Below are 20,244 nucleotides of genomic sequence, written 5' to 3'. Positions count from 1 at the left end.
TGTTGTTGCTGGTAAAGATCAAAGCACTTGTGCCTAAATATTCCAGATTTTGTAAGCGTTTTAAAAAAGCACAGACCCAAGTCAGATATCTCTTCCACACATTAAGTTAGACAGAGGAAGGTGGAGGGAGACAAATAGTGATGTCAATCCTAGGGGTAATTGCCTTGGCTTGAACTTTTAAATGGTTTATACAAATAGTTTGTGGGTTTCTAAGTAGTGCAATTATGTCAGAAAGAAGAGAAGCATTTGGGACTGTATGAGCAGGACAGAAGGAAGGCAGGGAATGGAGACCTCGGGGAAGGAGCCAGTCGTTTTACTGTGTGTTCAAGCAATTCCACACCACCCTCAATTGCCACATTATGAGCCGAAACTGCCGCTATGAGCATCAGGAGCCTTTTTAAAAGCTTAAATGCATGACTTCCTGTCCAGAACTGTTGAGACCCTGTTAGCAATCATCATGTGAATATTCTGACACCTGTTTCTTCTGAGTAAGATTTTAGGAGGTTGTTACAATCTCTCTGTTCTGTGGCGCAGAAGAGCAGCTTGAGACAGATTTTATTTTCATTTCATTTATTTTTTATTAAAAAAAAACCCCCCACAACAAACCAGATTGGAGGGGGAAAGAAGACATGAATACATCCCTGGAGGAGATTCGTCACAACTTTTGGAACCTCATGCAAACTGTAATGAACCATAGGTATAATTCATTTTTTAAAACGAAGAAGCCCTTAATCTTGGGACATGTGAGCTGTGATGCAAACTTGATACAGTTTAAATGCTACGCCTCCCCCACCCCCATAGCAACCTTGAACGTGGCAGATTTTAGAAGGGGTGTGTGTGAATTCTCATTGCACTCCCAAAGCTAGTTCCCCTCTGGTGAGTAGTCAAGATAGCTTATTAAAAAAAACACCATTGCCCTTTACTGTCACCTGAAAGCCATCACCAGCTTCTTGGGAATCATAGCTGAGCAAACACTCCAGAGCATCCCATGCTTTTCAACAATTTCTGGCTAACACTGTAATGCCCCCTACCTAAGGACAAGCTAATCCTCCCTGCCAAAGAGGCATTGGAGTAAACAGGAGGCCAACATGGTACTGCCATCTTTTGTTGTTATAGCTCCTATCAATGCTATCCGTTGGTCGTGCTGATTGAAGCACCTCATTGGTAGGCTTCTGCTTACTTCTTACCCACGGCTGTGATCTCTGGGCTTCCACATAGTAGGAGCTAGAGGAAAATGGAAGGTGGTAGCTGACTTCCCATTTAAGCATCAAAGCTAAGGGTTCAAGTGGAGAACCTCTGTATTGGAGATGTTATATACACTGGGGCCAAAGAGTAGAGTCCATAGAAATGGGCCATTTGCAGCCCTTTCCTGAAGCTGGGAAGCTCCTGTGAGCAATCAGCTTATTTACTGTAGTTTATCCATGAACGTAAGGACAGAGAAGAGTTGCTGGCTTGATCCCCAGCACTGAGGGCAGCACCAATGATGTGGGGGAAGAGATGGGCTGTAAAAACGAGGTAGATTATTCAAGGCCTCTCAGTCCAGTTCACAGCCAGGGAAAATAAGGAAGGAACATGCAATTTTGGGGGGTCTGGGGCTGAACACCACTCCCGCCCCCGAAAAAAAGCTCACCAGGAAGCTGAACTAAAGGGTGGGTTTTTCTGCTGTTTCCCTTCCAGCGAAATCTGAAAAGAATTCTTTGCCCAGGGTAAAAAGTAAAGAGTGGAACTGACAACTCCCTGCTGAAATGAATCAAATTATAAGACAATTCACTCCAGCTGCTTTTTTTTGCTTTCTATAGGAGAAATCTGAGGCTTGAGCCATAAGAGCTGCAATATAAAACTTAGTATGATTTTAACAGTCATAGTTTCTCCCAATAACAACCCTGAACACTGTTTAAAGCGGTTGTGTGTGAGAACGCTTAGCATTAAAACATCTCTGTACCTGGGCCAAGCATGCCACTTAGGATTCTATGCTCGGTCACCGTAGGGCGTCTACTCCAAATACCACATGCTTATAACGGAGCTGTGTAAGACAGCGCAAGTACACTGAGCTTAAAAAGGAATGTGAACTCAGGGACTGGATATTACCCTGCGGGCCTCATTTGAACATGATTTTCCAGAGGTGGTCGTAGAAATGCAGGTGAGCAGAATGTCAACCAACATGGTAATGCACACTTGTGAGTGGTTAATTCCTGAATTCTAAAAACGTGCTTGGATTTGCCCCATGGTCAGGCCAGCATACCACTGATTGTTCATACACTCAGGTTTGCTGAATCTGCAGATGGAGGAACAAATTTCGTCTGCAAAAAATGGAAGCTTGTGATGGGGTGGCCTTAGTCACAAAATGAAAAGGGGTCAAAGAGCAGGAGGCAAACATCAACTCCTGTAAAACTGGGAGCAAGGCAGAGCTTGTATAGAGGGACAGGTGCCTCCGTTCTAAGGACAACGTTTGTGTCAGAATATCCACCTTGAAATGGCCAGTGTCCTCAGCTATATACATATAAAGATAGAGAGATAGAGTAAAGTTAACTGACTGGCAAGAACACACAGAGCCTCCTAGGAAGTGATGGGGGGGGGAGGGAAAAAGAGAGAAAGAAAAAGAATGAAATGAGAACCAGGGTCAGGAGAGGGTCCCAAAAATAAAAGGATTGTTTGGAGGATGCATCTTGCTTTCCCAGTTGCACCCTCGCCCCTTATTAGTCCAAACTAAGTTCCCACTCCACTTATTAAGCCCTTGAGAGAGTTGACACTAGACCCAACCCAGAGCAGCTCACCACTGCCACTGTGCACCATGGAGGCTTTCTACACTGATTTCTCCAGAGCAGCTCGAGTTATTTCTGAAAATGAAATCGTGTCCCACGTGAGCTGGGGTAGCTACTGCTGGAGCAAGCAATAGTAGGAAAAAAGGCCCTCAAAATCCCAGCTGCGTCTGTGTGTGAGTGTAGAAACAGGGCTGCTGGACAAGGCCCTTGAGAGGAAGGAAGGTCCCAGCGGAAAACGAGTGAGAGAGAGCATGGTGTCAAGTGGCCCCAAGGGGAGAGTATACAGGACCCAGAGGGAGTATACAGGACCCACAGGGACGTGCCTGCAGGGAGGAGGCTGGCCTACACTCGTGGTACCACCACATAGGGCTGGTGGGGGATCAGCTTCTGCCGCTGGTTGCAGTTGTAGATCCAGCGGGGGCGCACGAAGGAGAGGTTGGCATTCTCGTTCAGAGCCTGCAACAGAAAGGAGAAAACGCTGGCACTTGGAAGTCCCTGGCCCCACCCCAAAAGGCGGAGCCAGTCCATTCTGATGTGATGCCTGCCTGTTGTGAACTAGCACAAGCATTTAAATGAGGTTGCCCCGGTTCACATTTTATTTTGGTCACAAAGCGAGAGACAGCGGCGTGCTGTGGTTAGAACCAGGTTTCCCCACTCCTGTCCGACACTTTAATTCCCTACTGAAGCAGAGCTTGCTGGTTACTTTGGGCTAGTCACAGATGAGCGGGGTATAAGTAAGATTAAAACAACAACAAACACCAACAAGGAGTATTATTCTTCAACCTCAGCCCCCACCTCTACAGCAATGTAACATTAAATATGTGGGACTACCTTACTGGGTCATCGTAAGGATGCTGAAAAGCTCTTGAAGCATTTCGAAAGCATAAAATGCTAAAAAGTGCTACTATGATCCTCTGTTTCTGCCACAGTTGCCTTTGGAACTGGCCTCCTGTGTTTATCTCCATCCGTTATCTACGGGGCCACCTGAAAAGTGTGTCATGGCTTACGGAGGATGGGGCTAGACCAGTGCAGTACTACACAGCTGGCAGGATGAGCTCACCTCCTCAAACGTGTCGTCCCACTCTTGAGCTGTGATCACATAATTCACTCGCTCATTCATATAGTCCTCCACTTGCCTGCAAGCAGAAGAGAAGCATTCCCCTCACAATAATTTACAGCCACCTTTTCCTCCTCCCCTAAGAGCAGAAAGAAGTGATCTTGAAATACACTTGAGATTGCAGAATTGGCACAAATGGCTGGTTCGCATGACATACTAAGCCAACCTGGCTCACCCTCCAGATGTTTTGGTGAGTTGGCTGGGGCTGATGGGAGTTGTGGTCCAAAACCTCTGGGGGGGGGGGTGCCAGGTTGGCAAAGTTGTACTAAGCCAAACTTGAACATATGGGTTCCTAGGGAGGACCTTGCACCCACTTGGCTCCTTCTCCCAGGTCACCTTTGCTGCCACACCAAACTAGGCAAGGTTTGGCTTAGCATGGCCTCTGAACCAGGACTTGTGGCTAAACTCTCCCTCAATTAGCCGCAAGCTGTAGCCAAGGTTTGTTTTAAATCCGACATCTCATGGGCGTCCTCTCACCAAAAAAGGAAAAGGAAAGAGGTAGATTGTATCCAGACCCACAGAAATTAATGGATATGACTAACTTAATTTCAATGGGTCTACTCTGAGCAGTATTTTTAAATGGGTTGATAAGTTTGTGTGCAAGTATACTGTGCTAAATGTTACAGTATATTGTTTGAACTGTGCTTTTTAAAATTTAGCCAGCCCTGACAAAATGAGTATGATATATTCAAAGCATGTTAGGCATGAAGGAGTGGACAGTCAAAACTCTACATAGTTTCTGGTTTCTCTCTTCCTAGAGAAGCATCCTTACAGAAAAATATGGAATTGTGTTTCAAAATTTGGCTGATAAACTCGGCTTACACTCTTTTGGGGGCTACCTCTGATGACAGCATGCATTCAGCACGCCACTTGGGCCACAGCAGGCACCTACTGCAATGCCACCGCAGCAAAACTCACCCGTTAAAAGCCACAATGTACCGGTTCAAGAGGCGTCGCTCTTGAGAAGGGAATTCGCCATAAAGGAAGAAGTGTTTGCCCACAAATAAATCTGGCAAAGACAGAGAAGAAGCTGAATGAAGACTTGAAACCCCAAACTCGCCCCATAAATGAACCACATAATTTCCAAGCATTATGTCTATTGATGCAGTTCAAGACTAGAGGGTTGCATCTAATTAATTGATTTCAATGGGTCTACTCTGAGTATACTAACATTGGATGCAAACCAGGAACTCTCAGGTCCTAGTCTCATCTATACCAGCAAGGGAAGAAACAGCATGGTTGCATCTCATCTCCTGACTTCATTTTTCCAGTCTCTCCTTGCCTTTAGAAGTCATGAGGCCTCCTTAGCAGAGAGGAGTAACTTGCTACTAAAAAACTTATCATTAAATAATTTGAACTAAATAAGTCTCAATATATCTCAGAGATACTGGCGGCGGCGGGGGGGGGGGGGATAATCCACAGCTTTAAAAAGCTACCACTCTGGTGAAAAGAAAAGGTAATCTTTAATATTTTCTTCTTAACTTCCTTTTATAGGAATACTCAAAAGTGTAAGAAGAGCCCTGCTGGATCAGGGTAAGTCAAGCACCCTGTTCTCAAAGTGTGCTGCCCAGATGCCTGTGGGAAACCCACAAAGCACAGGACCAAAGCGTGGGGAAACTCTCCCCTCTTGTAGTTTCTAGCAACTGGTATTCAGAAGCATTTCTGCCTTTGACTGGGGTTAGTGGCCACTGATAGTCTTCTCCTCCACAAATTGGTCCAATTCTTTTTAAAGCCATCCAAGCTGGTGGCCTCCTGTGGCCGCGAGTTCCATAGTTTTAACTACGCACTGCATAAAGAGGAAACAAAATAGCTGCAAAAGATGAATGAGTCTTTCACTCTCAGCCCCAATGAATCATCTCCGTGGGTTAAACAACAAAAGCTAAGCTCACAGTCCTGACATACCTGGTAGCTCTGGGATGGGCTGATCTGGTTCCTCTTTTTCTTCGACATCCGTATTCTCATCTGTGGAGCCGCCGTACGGATCGTCATCTGGCTCCGGGAACGCCCTCCGCCCCCCTTGTTGCTTTTTGCGGTGCTCCTCTTCCACTCTAAAGCCGAGGGCAAATGGAAATATGTTGGCACAAAGGACCTGATATCCCTGCCCTACAATCAGCGTCATGCTCCTAGTCCTCAAGGACAAAACTGCACATTGGCCATTACAACCGAAGGCTTAGAAATCAGGGAACATCTGCACAAAGGACTTCCACTGATGGGGTAGAGCCTCTCCCCTTTACACCACAGCTTCAAGTCCTGTTCCACCAATCTCTAACCATCCTCTCTTATATTTGCTTACCCGCTGGCATCATAGGTACCCAGCCACTATTCCAACCCCTTGAAAACACAAAATCCTTATTCCATCCTTGAAGGCACGGCTTACAAAAGAACCATTCACTTGACCAACCTCCTCAGCTCATCATCGGTGTCACCAGAGCCCTCATCTCCATTGTCTCGAGCACCTGAGGGTAGAGAAGGAGAGAGAAAATTAGTACAAAGGGCCACTACTATGCCATTACATTTGAATTCCTTCGTAGCTGCCAGGAATACAGGGTTTCTTTACAGCATTGCACAAAAACCTGAAAGACAGGTGAGCAAGTGGCAATGGGAAACAAAGAATCAGAGGCTCAGTGGCTCAGGAAGGGAACACTCAAAAGGCTTGCTGGGGTCCAGAGATAAGACCCGCAGCTTGCACAGCTCATTGGTGCTGATAACGCCTAGGTTGCGGTTTGATCTCTGGATGGAACAACTAAATGTCCCTGCATTGCCTTGCAGTGTGTTGGGCTCAGTTTGGCAGATATGGGAAGAGGTGACCCTTCAGCTGTCTGGGCCCAAAGGGATTTATATGCTCAAGTCAGTACCTTGAATCGGGCCTGGTATAAAATGGTTTATAAAACTGCCTAGTAACTTGAGCTTCATGTAGTGGAATTTATCAGCAGAAGGTTCAAGATTGCTCCTTTAATCATAATCATTTCATGGATTTCATTACCCATGGGGGTGGGGAGGGTGGCTATCACATTTGTGCCCCATTTGTGAGCTTTCCAAGAGGCACCTCTCTGGCTGCTGGTGGAAATAGGATGCTCAACGAGAAGGACCTTTAGCCTGACCCTGCAAGGTGGTTCTTACAGGAAGATGAAGCAGGAGGGGGAGTCTGAAAGTGAGCTCTCTTGCTCCAACATACAGATAGAACCAGGGCTTCTCAGACCTACCTCTGGGATCCTCGTCGCTGCTGGATGCTCCAGAGTCGGCTGCTGGGGCCTGCGAGTTGTTATGGATGCCGCTGCTCCGAGAGGTAGTGGGCTCCTCTTCTTCTTCAGAGGATGCCCTCTTCGGTGCCCTCTGTACAGCTTTGGGGCTGGCAAGGGTCTTGGGCTTGTGGTTGGAGCTGGGCACGTCAGCTCTCTGTCAAATAAAAGCAGTGCTCACGTCAGAGCAGTTCTCCCCTTCAATCTCATGAAGGAGAGGATGCCTCTAAGATGGCACCTGCAATCTTATCCTTTAGTAAAAAGGTATACAGCACAGAGAATTTTAAACCAGGGAACATTGTCTTCTCAGTTAATTTAAAAAACCTTTTGAACAACAGAAACAACTGACCTGCTTCAACTCAAAGTAACCAACACCACACTTGGGGGGGGGGGGTTATTCTCTAAAGCAGTGCCACAGTTGTTTTGTTTCAAAAACCACATAAGGTGTCGTCCCCCCCCCCCCCGTATGTTAACACTGGCAGGGACACACCCAAATACCCTTCTAAAGGCAAAAAATCAAGAGACTTCTGGGGATATATTTTTTGTCTGATGCAGGCAGAAAATTGTAAATGTAAAGTGGCTCAAATATCAGGATACTGTTTACTACCATGCAGGTAATATCCTAGGCAGATGGCAATGTAGTGGGTTTACTTCTGTGTAAATTACGCAATGAGAAGTAAACACAGGGTTTGATTTCCCACCCTTTCATTGGAAGAACCTTATAGGAAGAACCCTACTTTTCAATCAGAATGTTTATGCAGACATACAGCCCTGATCTATTAGTGCCAGTGGGGCGACAGCAACTCCTCTCAGGACAAAAGAAGTCTGCCAGAGCTGTGCCTACTCCATATGAACTGAGGTGCTCTATTACCTGCGGATGTGCAAGGGGTTTGTGGTGTCGGGCAGGGGTGTCTTCGTCGCTCTCCTCCTCCTTCTCACTGCTGGAAGATTCTGGGCTTACCATCAGGTAGCTGGCAAAAGGAACACACCCGTTGCAAACCCAGATGTAGCTGAAACCAAACCTCCCATCCCAATGCAGTGGGGAGAGGGAGACTTTCTCGATTTTGTTGGGACTCCAAATCCCATCAGCCGCAGCTACCAGTGGATGACAGGAGACTGGAGTTTTACCACCACAGGTTCCCCATCTCTGCAATGCTGCAAGGATCCTTGACAGAGCGCCCCTTTAGGCTCAGCCCCCACCCGCCAACTCACCGCTTGCAGGGAAGGCACCGCTTTGTGCGGTAACAGTCCAGGATCCACTCCTTGCGCACAATCGTGCCCCCGAGCCCTTTCACTTGGCTGTACTTGGGTGTGTTGGCAAAGGCACAGCTGGAAGGGGAGAGAGCACAGCAGGGCACTCAGGGCATAGCAACATGTTTCTCTCTACTAACCAGTGCTAAGAGCAGAAGAACTGGCAGAAAGCACAACTGGTCGCTTCAAAAGGCAGATTGTTGTGGTGGAAATTTGAATTAGTTCTAATGCACTCAGCTGCAACTTTAACCCTTGAGCAGACCTGCACAGGATCAGGCTGTACATTTACATAGTTCCCTGTTGGTTAGCAGCCCTAGTTTACTGGAGCTACCCTGCAACTGCCTATAGCAGCCAGCATTAACCTGATGCCTGGAGATGTGTTGGACAGCAACTCCCATCACTCCCAGCCATGGCTGTGAGGCCTGGAGGCTGATGGGAGTTGTAGTAAAAAACATATAGGTTACCAGGTTGATGAAGGCTGCTGTCTAGCATCTTTACCATGTGCACAGAAGGTAGAGTAATACTTTTATTAAAAAAAATCTGGGATTAATATTATTGTGCTACTTATTTTAATGGGCCTGTTAAAAATCACATGTGCGATGCTGATTTGCAAATTGTTTAGCTTGTTGCTATTGCATTTTTATGGTAAGATCCCTAAGCTTCCTTTTGTAGACTATATTAAAAAAGGCGACAGCCTGTGAGAATTATAAGCAGCAGCAACAGCAGCATCAGCAGCAGAGGAACTCTCTCCTGCTACCCCATTTCCAAGACCTGGCAAAACCTGATCTTTTTTGGGGAGATGAGGTACAGGGAAAGAAGTAGTTGCACGCTTTTATGTACTTCCCGTACCAAAGACTTGTTATGTTTCTGGTAAAGCAGCAAGTCGACAAGATACAAACTAATGTCTGGTTGAAGCCTTTGGGACTGTACAGTCTTAAAAACCTAGGGGTTGGGTAGAGAGAAACGTTTCAGAAGGCACAGGGAGATCCAGTGGTTTGCAGGACACCTACATGAGGTGAGTGCTGTCAGGGGTCCAGTCTGGCCGGTACTTTGCACCCATCTCTAGGGCTTTGTCCCGCAGCTCAGAGCGGAATGGATTCTGGAAGCCGCTCAACACGAACACAGTTCCCTGCAGGAGACGCTGGAAAGACACGTTTGCTGTCCCCTCTGAAGACTGAGTTTGTGGAGGCTTTTTGGAAGGTGGCGTCTTTGGGGAAGGTAGTGCTGAAGGAGAAGCTGGTAAAGGGGGAAAAAGAGCAAATCAAAGTCATTTAGGAGGAGGAGGAGGGGATGCACAGATCTGTAGCTATTCTTCCGTACGAATCAATCAAAATGTGATGCTGGACAAGCTGTGTCCTAATCCCTGTGCAAATAGTTGCTGGAAGTGGGTGATTCTGCATGGAATATTGAACTAGGAGCAGCATATGACATCCTGCTATCTCAACATTCTTTTTTTTTAAAGAACTAAGTTTCTAGTCCTTATGGCTGTGAAAGCATACTGGCAACAGCTGGTATTGCTGGATGTCAGAAAAGCATTTGGGAGGGGGTGGGGAACGAAAAGGGATTTCCAGCAGTTAAGAACTTCAGTCTCTTCCGTAGTATCAAGATCATCTGCAGAGGTCAATGTGCCCTCAAGGTGTGTGGTTGTCAGGGACCAGCCATGTAAAACCTTGATAGAACTATCTTCCAAAAGCCCGAACAAATAGAAACCTTAATATTTCTCAAGAATGCAGCTAAAAAGGCAGACTATCTGATTTCTGTAGGGAGGGAATTCCATAGCTGGAATGCTACCACTAAGAACAAGCATGGGTATATTAAAGACTCAGGATGCAACCCCATGCACACTTAATAAGAAGCAATGTGGAAGAATTTAACTGCTGAGTAAATGTGTTAAGATCTGCACTGCAAAGTTACTTATCAATGCAAGTAACTTACAGTAACCCCAAGTTTAACCTCCAACTTCTCCCAGCATACAAGAGGACTCCCAAGGCCCATTTTCAAAATGCAGCCCCCGCATACACACCTTTGAGTTTCTTGGAAGCTGGCTGTGCAGGGCGGGGAGTATCGGGGTGGGGTTTATTGGCTGCAGATGAGAGACCAGAATTTTCCTTGCTGAATTCAAACTTCCTCTTGACCGGCGTGGGCTCCTGTGAGCAGAAGGAAACATGCAGTGCAAAACTATGCAGGCCTGCTAAAAGGTAAGATGCCCGGAGGCCATGGGGACTTACTCATGGTGTAAGAAGGCAACCTGTGGCTTTCCACATGTTGTTGGGCTCGCAACTCCCATTAACCTCAGGCAGAATGACCAGTGGCCAGGGATGATGAGAGGAGTAGTCTAACAACCACATAGGGAGGAAATGTAGTGGATCATGGGATGCAACAAACCTATAGTAAAGCTTTGTATACTTCAGGGGTTGACTTGCTCCTGGTTTGTTTTTAAATTACATTAACAAAACAACAAACTTATGGTTATGTGAAACATACTCAATAAACACACAAGACGTAATCGGCTGTACTTTTAAATAAATAAAGTATACTTCATTGTATCAAATAGTAGATTTCAATGGAAGTCTCATAAACTTCAACGAAAAAAGCAGAAGACCCAGTGGATCAGTTCATTCTCTAGTCTGTTCATGCATAAGGTCCACGCGTCTATAAGTGTCTATTCCACCTGTCTGTTCATAGAGTCCAATAATCCACATGAAGGGTTGTTACAGTTCCACTGGGCCTTCTGCTTTTTCCGTTGAACTTTGTGAGACTTCTGTTGAAATCTACTATTTGATACAATGAAGAATACCTTATTTATTTAAAAGTACAGCCAGGAGTAGCTAAGCATTTTCAGACAGATGGTTGCACTGACCCACCCATGACAAACCGTCTGGCAACAGGGCAACGTGTAAAAGTGAGCTTGGCTAATCCTCCATCCAAGCACACATATTGGCGGCCTTAAAATGGGGTCATAAAAAAACTTCTGGCATCACAGCTGGGGACATGCAGGAGATGCCAGTAAAAAGAATATTGGTTTTTGATGGATAAATTTGAGGGTACCCAAAAATAAAACAAAAAGCCTTTTTAGCATCACAATAAGCAATCTATAGGAGCAGACAGTAATAAGTTTTTAAAACATTTTCATTTTTAAAAATGGGGAAAATTGGAATCGTGGAGAATTAAAAAACCCTCTTGGAGGGTCTGTACACAGCTCTTAGCCTTAAGTCTTAGTGTCTCAACTGCTGTGTAGGGGATAATAATAATATCAGTTTTCCTTAAAGCAAGGAAGGGGAGCCAGTTGCCCACCTCATGTTCCTGAACTCCAACTCCCATCCAACCATGTTGGCTGAAGCTGAGGGAAGCTGTAGTCTGACAAACATTTGGAGGGTCACATATTCCCCACATCTGCTTTAAAGGGTTGCTGTAAAGATTACAACTAGATAATGAATTTGAAGCAGTTTGAACACACAAAAGTACTATAGAACTATTAATCAGAGCATAGGTAGTTAAAACAATAAAGGAACAACTGGCAGCCCTACTTTAGGCTAACACGCAAGGACAAAGTTTGGGACCCAACCTATTCACCCAGAAATCAGCTTTTAACCTTGGGAGAGGCTTTGGTGGTGGGTTTTTCAGCGGCTGATGGCGAAGGATCGGGGGAACTGGACACGCTGGTTTGCAACGAGGCAGCGGCGTAACTGGGTGAGGGCTGGTTGTTCTGAGAGGCTGCAACAACAGTAATGAATAATCATTCTCAATGTGTTATGAAATGCAGTGCTGATGCTATGAAGTGTGCAGGGCAGAAGAGCCAATTTGGGTTTTCTGTTTGTTAAGGAATGCTTTTTCAGGGATGGCACGAAAAACCTTTTGTCGTCACAGCATTACAGTGGGAGCACACAGAGCTTTGCATGTGAATGTCTCTGGTTCAACCCAGAGCCAACAGAAAAGCCACCTCTCTGCCCCACCGACACAAACTCGCTTAAGACTCTCCTTCCTAATGGCTATTAGTAACAATGGTAAATGGAACCTCCATGTTTGGTGGCAGTATAACAACAACAACAACAACAACAACAATAATGATACCCCACCCATCTTCTAAAAGTCAGATAGTTGTTCATTTCCTTGACATCTGATGGGAGGGTGTTCCACAGGGTGGGTGCCACTACCGAGAAGACCCTCTGCCTGGTTCCCTGTTACCTCACTTCTCACACTGAGGGAACCACCAGAAGGCCCTCAGCGCTGGACCTCAGTGTCCAGGCTGAACAATGGGGGCGGAGACGCTCCTTGAGGTAGACTGGGCCGAGGCCGTTTAGGGCTTTCAGATACCATTCAATACGAGATCCCAAGGAGCAATGGTGAGAGAGTGCTGTAGCTTTCATGCCCTTCTTGCGAGCATCTCAAAGGCAGCTGGTTGGCCACTGAGGGAAACAGAAAACTGGATGCAATGGACCCATGGCTTGACCTAGTAACCCTCATTATTAGCCAGCTGGAAGCAATATACCAAGCGTAGGGCCTCTCAGGTCTGTGGCCTTCTCTGGCCTCAGAACCCTCCCCTGGCCACCAAGTCATTTCCCCAGACCGCACCCCTCACTGACCCTGAGTAGTTTTGAGCAATTGACCTCTGATAATGTGTATTCCTTATCTAGATGGAGGCTAGAGAGGAGTGTGTGCAGAAACTAGCCTACTGTACAAAGATAAGACTTATATTCAGGGCCCCGTCCTCTTTTGCACCTCTGCCCCCATAATGGCATATGGGCCTTGAACATCTGCCCAGAAGGGAAACGCATCCCTTGAGTTGGAAATCGTTCCCCACCTATGCTATAGGTACTGTGGCTACCTTTAGGTGGAGAGACGAGGGGTTTGCTGGCACGGCTGAAGAAAAGTGCGCCGGGCTTCAGGGAGTCGTTCTCGTCTTCCTTGACCTTGAACTGCCCCAGCTTGGTGAGCTTCTGAATACACAGAGCAGGAAGGAGAGAGCGAGGGTTTCAAATCAGCCAAGGAATGACAGCAAAAGAGCGGACAACATTCAGGTCATTGGAGCACTTACTGGCGAAGCGGTTTTGGAATGAACCTCGTCATTTTCTGGAGGAGAGTGGAATCTCACAAAGGAGAGGCCATAAGTCAAGGACTAAGAAGGAAAGCAAGAAACTCAAGTAAAGGAGTCAGGTTTATCAATCAGGCAGTCCCAAGCACTTGTCGGCCCCTCCTCCCAGGCGGCACCTCTCTCTTATCATCATCACACACTCCTCAGAGTCCAAAGGCATCTCAGTTAACAGAACCTGCTTACTGGTATGTTAGGCATACATCAGACTGACACCACCTACCAGGAATTGCTCCCCTTGTAAACAATCACCCTGATAAACAGTTGATACTATATTTTTCATGCCAAGAATATGCACAACTCTGGAGTTTACATGTTCTTTTGCTGGAGGTTAGCTCAGTTAATGCTGTTACGCACTTACTTGGAAGTAAGTTCCACAACTCATTGGAATTTCAGAGTAAACATAAATAGGAATTTGCTCAAAATAATATCCCTATACAAGAATTTAGTTATTTCCATCCCACATTAATGTTCTCTGATTTCACCTCATCTCTAGATGGGGAACCCATAGTTTAACTACCTAAAGCAGTTAAAAATTTGCATCCTCTGTTCACCAGAATGGTAGAGATGCTAGCCATCAGCCTTTTCATGTTGCTGTTATGATTTTTGGCATTTGTACAGCCAGCGCTCCATAAAATAAATGTTCTTTGGGCAATTACGATAACCATTTCTATTGCAAAATGCAAAGTACTTTACCCTTTTCTCAGCTTCAAACCACTGCTGTAATACTAGCTAGAATGAAACCCATTTCACAGATGGGCAATGGAGAGAGATGGTAACTAACCCATGACTGGCTAGCACAGCCTTCAACAACCTGGTATTCTCCAGGCATTTCATACTTTATGTCCTGTCAGCTCCGGTCAAGATGGCTGTGCTGGCTAGAACTGATGAGGGCATGTTGTAATCCTAAGTAGCTGGAGAGTATCAGGCTAATGAAGGCAAGCCTAGTAAGTCTCTTACTGAACTGAGAAACGAATGCAGGAACTCAAGCCTGACACTGGCCAGCATCCCTTATATCCTGTATCATTTGTACTTCCACACAAACCTTGGTATAGGGCTGGGTACAGATGATTTTCACCCGGTCCCACTTTCTCTCAGCTGTGGCCTTCACAAGCTTATCTGGTCCAAACATGCGAACCCTGTTGAGGTTGGTGCCGCTCTTGCTCTCCGAGGGGGACATGAAGGAGGATGTGACCAGCAGCACCTGAGATGAGAGGGAAAGGACTGGGGTGGAGGTCAGGGTGCACTGAAGGCTTAAAGGGATTACATTTTAGCCTCTAGCTTGACAGATGCCAGCCTAATGGGATTAAAATATGGGTTCACAGAGGTAGGTGGTGGTGGTGGTGGTGGTGGGGAACTAGAGAGGAACATTGAGTCATATTTATGGCTTCTGATGAAAACTGCCAAATGCACAATATACAGGGCGCTCCTCTCTACCCACATGCCGCTCCATGTCTCTATGGCACTTTCTTTGATTTGTCTAACATTGTTTTGCATGTGGCTGCATTCAAGTGGCAGCTAGCCTATGCTGCTGGACTGCCACTCATGTGTGACTCTGGTCCCCACTCCCACTATCTCTAAGTTTGGCCTTTCTTTAACTAGGTTTAAGTACCACTTCCAGCCTCTGTGAAATGGACCCCCATTAATAGACTGCTTCAACCCCACAGACTAGGAAAACAGTGGGGGGGAATGTTCTACAGTAAATGAGACAGCCCAAACAAATTGCAAGGAGGACACAACTCTGATCCTGCAAAGCCCCAAACCACCAGCCTTTTGTTAAAAAACAGCTTGCTTTCAGGTCGGATGCGGAACGAGGCCCTTCCACAGTCTCTCACACACAGGCACTCGCTCACCTCATAGTTCTGCTCACTGGAGGAGGCAGAGCTGCCAGCCAATACTTCAACAAATGCGGAGCCTTCATTGCCAATGTCGATGCTGTGAATCTGCTCCTCTTTCTCAAACTGTGGGGAGACATGACAGCCTCAGCCAAGGGTTAGGGAACACACAGAAATGTTGTCTTTCAGCCCAAGCTTCTAAAGTTTCTGGCAAATTGAACACAGTGTCCCATTCATGCATGATTGCCGATATGTATGTATGCATGCACATACACTCACCTCATACGAAATCAAATATTATATCAGCCTTCCCCAACCCGGTGCCCTTCGGATGTTTTGGGATTGCAACTCCCATTAATTTCAGCCAGCAGAGCTGTGCTAGCTAGGGCTGATGGGAGTTGTAGTCCAAAGCATCTGGAAGACACAGGGTTGGGGGGAGGCTGTCTTATACCAGAGAACTGTCTACTCTAACTGGCAGTGACTCTCCAAGCTCTCACACAGAATCCTACCCTTCCCGGCCCTGGTGCCCAAGATCCTTCTAACCACAGAGAATAGGGATTGAACTTGGAACCTTCAGCATGCAAACAATGTGCCCTACCAAAGGGCTATGGCTTTCTCACTGAAGGCCTGTCACACTTCCTATTTTTGTTGTGGGAAATATGGCAGTGGGGGTGTCAACCACTGGTGGTCACAATGCACAGCTGCTGGGCTGCATTCAGACTTCCAACTGCAAGTGATCCACCAAGCTATGACATAAGGATGAGATGCTAATCTGTTGCCTGGTTTTGGAGTTGACCTCTCAAGAGGTCATGCTTGCATGACTTCCCAAAACAGGGCTTCTACCCCCCCCCCCCACCAAAGGGACAGATGGGTGGCAAAAGCAGCTCAATGGGAAGTGTGGACACGAGGACCTGGCAACCCACTGAGCACACCCAAGCCAACATAGTACCATTTTTGAAGCAATGCAACCACAGTAAGCCAAATGCCAATAGCAAACCTAAGTCAAGTTGCAACTAAACACACGCATGAGGTTTGTTATTTGCCAATGCTACAAATATTGCCAGTTCCCACAGTACGTTTCCCCCTCCACAGCCACTAATAATAATAATACCTTTATTGTCAATGTACAACCTGTGTACAATGAAATTAACCGAGCCTCCCCCCACCCACAAACACTCAATCTCATTGCACACTCTGTGCTTGTCTCACAACACACCAACCCCAAAAGTCAGTTGCACTATATTATTTTCCGTTCAACAGCCCATGGATAGAAACTGTTTTTTAGCTTGCTGGTACGACTGATTATACTTCTATATCTCCTGCCCGAGGGTAGAAGATTAAAGAGGTGCTGACCAGGGTGTGAATTATCCCTCAGAATTTTTCTTGCTCTCCTGAGGCAACGATCCCTTGCAATGTCATCTAGTGGGCTCAGGGGACAGGCCCATGATATCATGTGCTGTGTTTACCACCCTCTGTAAATACTTTTTGTCCGTGGCTGTCAAGCCAACGTACCACACTGTGATACAATATGAGAGGACACTTTCTATTGTGGACCAGTAGAAGGAGGTCATCAATTGTTGTTTAACATTGTTCTTACCACCTGAGTTATATTTTTTTCCAAGTGAGGTCTTCACTAAGGTAGACTCCCAGGAATTTAAAGGAAGAGACTCTCTCCACACAATGCCCCCCTGATATACAACGGGGCTAGTTCCCCTCTCTTCCTCCGAAAGTCCAACACCATCTCCTTTGTCTTGCTAATATTTAGGTGCAAGTTATTCTCTAGGCACCATGTAGATACTTTGCCTGCAATCACTTGGAGACACAATAGCATAAATCAGGGTGTATGAACATATTTCCACCAGCAAACTCCATCACCATGCCGACATCCTGTCCAGCTGTCACTCTCTACAAAATCAAGACAGCTGTTATCTAAGCCTACAACCTGATTCAGTTTAGCTTCCTTCCAAGTAAGGTATTTGCGTAGCTAAGAAAGAAGTTCAGCTGTTTAAGTACACAAGAAACTAATTGTGCAAGCCAATCCCAGGTATTTTAGCCCCAAAGAAATTGCATCACACGCTTCTTGCCCCGTTTACACTCCTAACAGTCCTACAAAGTGCAGGTGGGGGAGTTGAGGCAGATTTCAAATGCTCAGGTTAACAAAAACTCACCTGTAGTATGGCAGAGATGTGCTTCTCCCCAGCCTGTGCGGCCTTCCACTTGCGATAGGTGTCGGCCTTAAGCAGGTTCTCAGCACAGTGCGTCTGGGGCGAGAAGAAAGATGAGATGAGAAGAGTAAAAAAGAAGGGGCAGGAAAGAATATCTCATCTAGAGCAGGAATGACTTGCCCACATCATCTGCACTGTGATTTCTTCAGCTGCACACACACCATACATTTAAAACACAATCCGCTCCTCTCACTCCCAAGAATCCTACAAACTGTGTAGTCTGCCCCATACAAAGCTACAATTTGCAGGACCAACTACAGTTCCCAGGACCCTTGGATGTCCGTATGTGTGCTTTAAAATGTATGGTGTGTACACAGCTGTTCTCCCCATCACTCCCCACTCCCTCCACTGGAACTGTAGTTTGCCTCACACAGAGCTACAATTCCCAGCACCCTGCACAAGCAACAGTTCCCAGGACTCTTGGGTCTGCGCTTTAAATGTATGGTGTGTTGTCCTCTCCACCACTCCCCACCCTATCACTTCACCCTACATATGGCCTCACTCAAAAATCTCCTCTGGTCTCCTATCCCTTAATTTATCACCCACCTCTCTCCCCCCCTCCAGAATGGGCTCTTCCAGGCTCCACCAATCAAAACCCAACTCCTCCCGACCACCCCCATCCTAGATATGAATGGTTGCGCCCAACCGCCGAGGGGAAATAACGGAACCTCCCTCCCCTCCCTCGGCCACGGAGCGTCCTTTTTAGAAAGGCGGCCTCGCCCTCACCGGGTCGGAGCTGCTGGCAGACACCACATGTCGGATTGCGATCTCCGGCATCTCCCCGCCACTTTCTGTCACCACCGTGACCCGGTAGCAAAACTCCCCTGGCCGGCCGGAAGCGCCGGATCCCGACGACGCTCAGCTCTATGGTATGTTCTCGCCCGCCCGCCGCTCATAGACTCCTCCTACCTGGATGAGTCCGCCAGGAGCTTTTGCGCAGGCGCCTAAGGGCAAGGCCGCGTTGGCTCGGAGGCACGAGCGCCCCCTGCCGTCGTTTCTTTTCTTTTTTTTCTGTTCAAGTCAGGTTTTGCTTCCCGACGGGCGAGTCCCACCTGCTCCTTTAAGCGCATGCGCTCTCGCTCGCTCTCAGAGCGTGCATTAAACTGGCGGGAAATTTCTTATTAATTGCAAGCAAGCAATAAATAAATACCAAGAGCAACCCTGCGAAATAAATGATATAACATGCAGTTACTAATGTATTCAGTACTTATTTAGATGTATTAATTCAGTTGTTACTGCCACATGCTTAGAAAGTTAAGGAGATAGCAATCTGCTTTAACTTTAAAGTGTTGTAGATTTTTCTCATTCTCCCCTGCTTTTTTTTTTTTTTTGCAAACCGTGCTGTCGCTACAGTCAAGCAGCGTGCAAATTTTATGAGATGAGAAGGGAAAAAAACTTCCTATTTGAAATGTGTTCGTTTGATTCATTATTAACACTTATTAACAAACCATCAAAAAAGCAGGTGACAGGAACTGGCGTCATGAGGTGTGAAAGCAAAGCCATTGCTTTCTGTTGCTTCCTCTTTGACGTTTTATGATTAATCTGAGCTTTCAGAAGCGAGTAGAGCTGCTTTTCCATGGATAGAAGGGAAAGCACTTTTGCCAACTCATGACCCAGGGGGCATTGAGGCAGGTGGACTCAGGGGGGAAGATGTGTGGGGCACCATGTTGGAGACCCCTGCCCCAATTGAATACACTTGAGACCTGCTTCCTAGTGCTGTACAGTGAGGTGAGCAGGCACTGCTGGATTTACATATAAGCTAAACAAGCTATAGCTTAGGGCCCCACTCTTTTGGGGGCCCCAAAAAAATATAAAGCAAAAACAAAACAAAACAAAACTGGATTTACATTTCCAAAATTGTATTTCAGTTCATCAATTACTTTGATAAAAGTAATTGTTATGTGCAAATGGCTTTAGATACCTATTAGGTCCATCATTTACCATATAGCATATATTCAACGCAAAAAACAGCAACAATTTGTTGTTAACAAAGGACAGCTGGACATATAAAGGGCCCCATTACCTTCAGTAGCTTAGGGCCTCATCAAACCTAAATCCGGCCCTGGGAGCGGGTGGCGCTGTGGTCTAAACCACTGAGCCTCCTGGTCTTGTGGCGGTTCGAATCCCTGCAATGGAGTGAGCTCCCGTTGCTCTGTCCCAGTTCCCGCCAACCTAGCAGTTCGAAAGCATACCAGTACAAGATGAGTACTGCACCCCATAGTCAATTTTAACTGGACTTAACCATCCAGGGGTCTTTTACGTTTACATATTCAGTATTGCCTAAATGGGAAGCTGGGTGTCAGAGTAGATGATCCAGTAGCATGAAAGCATTTTTTTTTTTTGGGGGGGGGGTGGCAGGTACTTTGTCCAGGTACCAGATAGATCAGACCACTGTTTGTCTCCTGCCCCAAACAACTCTATCAGCCCTCAATCTGAGCTTGTTTCTCTTGACTCATCCACTTTTACTGTTACCCGATTCCTTTTGGAACAAGCTTCAGCTCAATTCCTCCCTCAGAGTCTCTGCCCAAGCACTCGGCCCCTCCCTTTCAGAATCTGGCAACAGGTTTGGCTCCTGGAAATAGCATCCCATTGTGTGCCTCTTTGGGGCCATTACGTCCCTCCAAGATTCATTTACGAACATAAATGCTGAGCCATCCTTCTGCAACCCGATGCCCTCCAGAAATTTTGGGCTACAGATCCCTTCAGCCCCAGCAATGCAGGCTAGA

The 20,244-nt window shown here is 46.4% G+C and overlaps 2 protein-coding genes across 2 annotated transcripts in view; one reads left to right on the top strand and one right to left on the bottom strand.

Annotated features, from left to right (window-relative positions):
• Positions 1–553: 553 nt before the first annotated feature.
• XRCC1 (X-ray repair cross complementing 1) lies at positions 554–18,374 on the bottom strand. The gene is made up of 17 exons (XM_081200351.1): positions 18,245–18,374; positions 17,462–17,554; positions 15,312–15,419; positions 14,504–14,662; positions 13,405–13,485; positions 13,195–13,306; positions 11,962–12,083; positions 10,393–10,516; positions 9,380–9,605; positions 8,331–8,447; positions 7,990–8,089; positions 7,083–7,275; positions 6,281–6,335; positions 5,782–5,927; positions 4,798–4,888; positions 3,823–3,898; positions 554–3,218 (listed from the first exon to the last, which is right to left on the bottom strand). The coding sequence occupies exons 1-17, from the start codon at positions 18,293–18,295 to the stop codon at positions 3,105–3,107; spliced, it is 1,968 nt and encodes a 655-aa protein (XP_081056477.1). The 5' UTR covers positions 18,296–18,374; the 3' UTR covers positions 554–3,104.
• PINLYP (phospholipase A2 inhibitor and LY6/PLAUR domain containing) overlaps positions 18,280–20,244 on the top strand; it is a 15,561-nt gene continuing 13,596 nt past the window's right edge. Inside the window, exon 1 of the mRNA XM_081200642.1 lies at positions 18,280–18,387. The gene's annotated coding sequence lies outside the window, so the exon portion shown is untranslated. The remainder of the gene's footprint in view (positions 18,388–20,244) is intronic.

Source organism: Podarcis bocagei, assembly GCF_964188305.1.
Source record: "Podarcis bocagei genome assembly, chromosome: 7".
Classification (NCBI taxonomy): Eukaryota; Metazoa; Chordata; class Lepidosauria; order Squamata; family Lacertidae; genus Podarcis; species Podarcis bocagei.
The sequence above is the reverse complement of the archived record's forward strand: the minus strand, read 5'-3'. Positions and strand labels throughout refer to the sequence as shown.

What these genes read in the sequence shown, in the direction of transcription:
- XRCC1 (XM_081200351.1), bottom strand. Translation starts at nt 18,295, where the DNA reads ATGCCGGAGATCGCAATCCGACATGTGGTGTCTGCCAGCAGCTCCGAC. An exon ending in GCCCATCCCAGAGCTACCAG is followed by an intron (nt 4,889 to 5,781) that starts GTATGTCAGGAC and finishes TGTCTTTGCCAG; the next exon opens with ATTTATTTGTGGGCAAACAC. An exon ending in TACATTGTGGCTTTTAACGG is followed by an intron (nt 3,899 to 4,797) that starts GTGAGTTTTGCT and finishes TTCTGCTTGCAG; the next exon opens with GCAAGTGGAGGACTATATGA.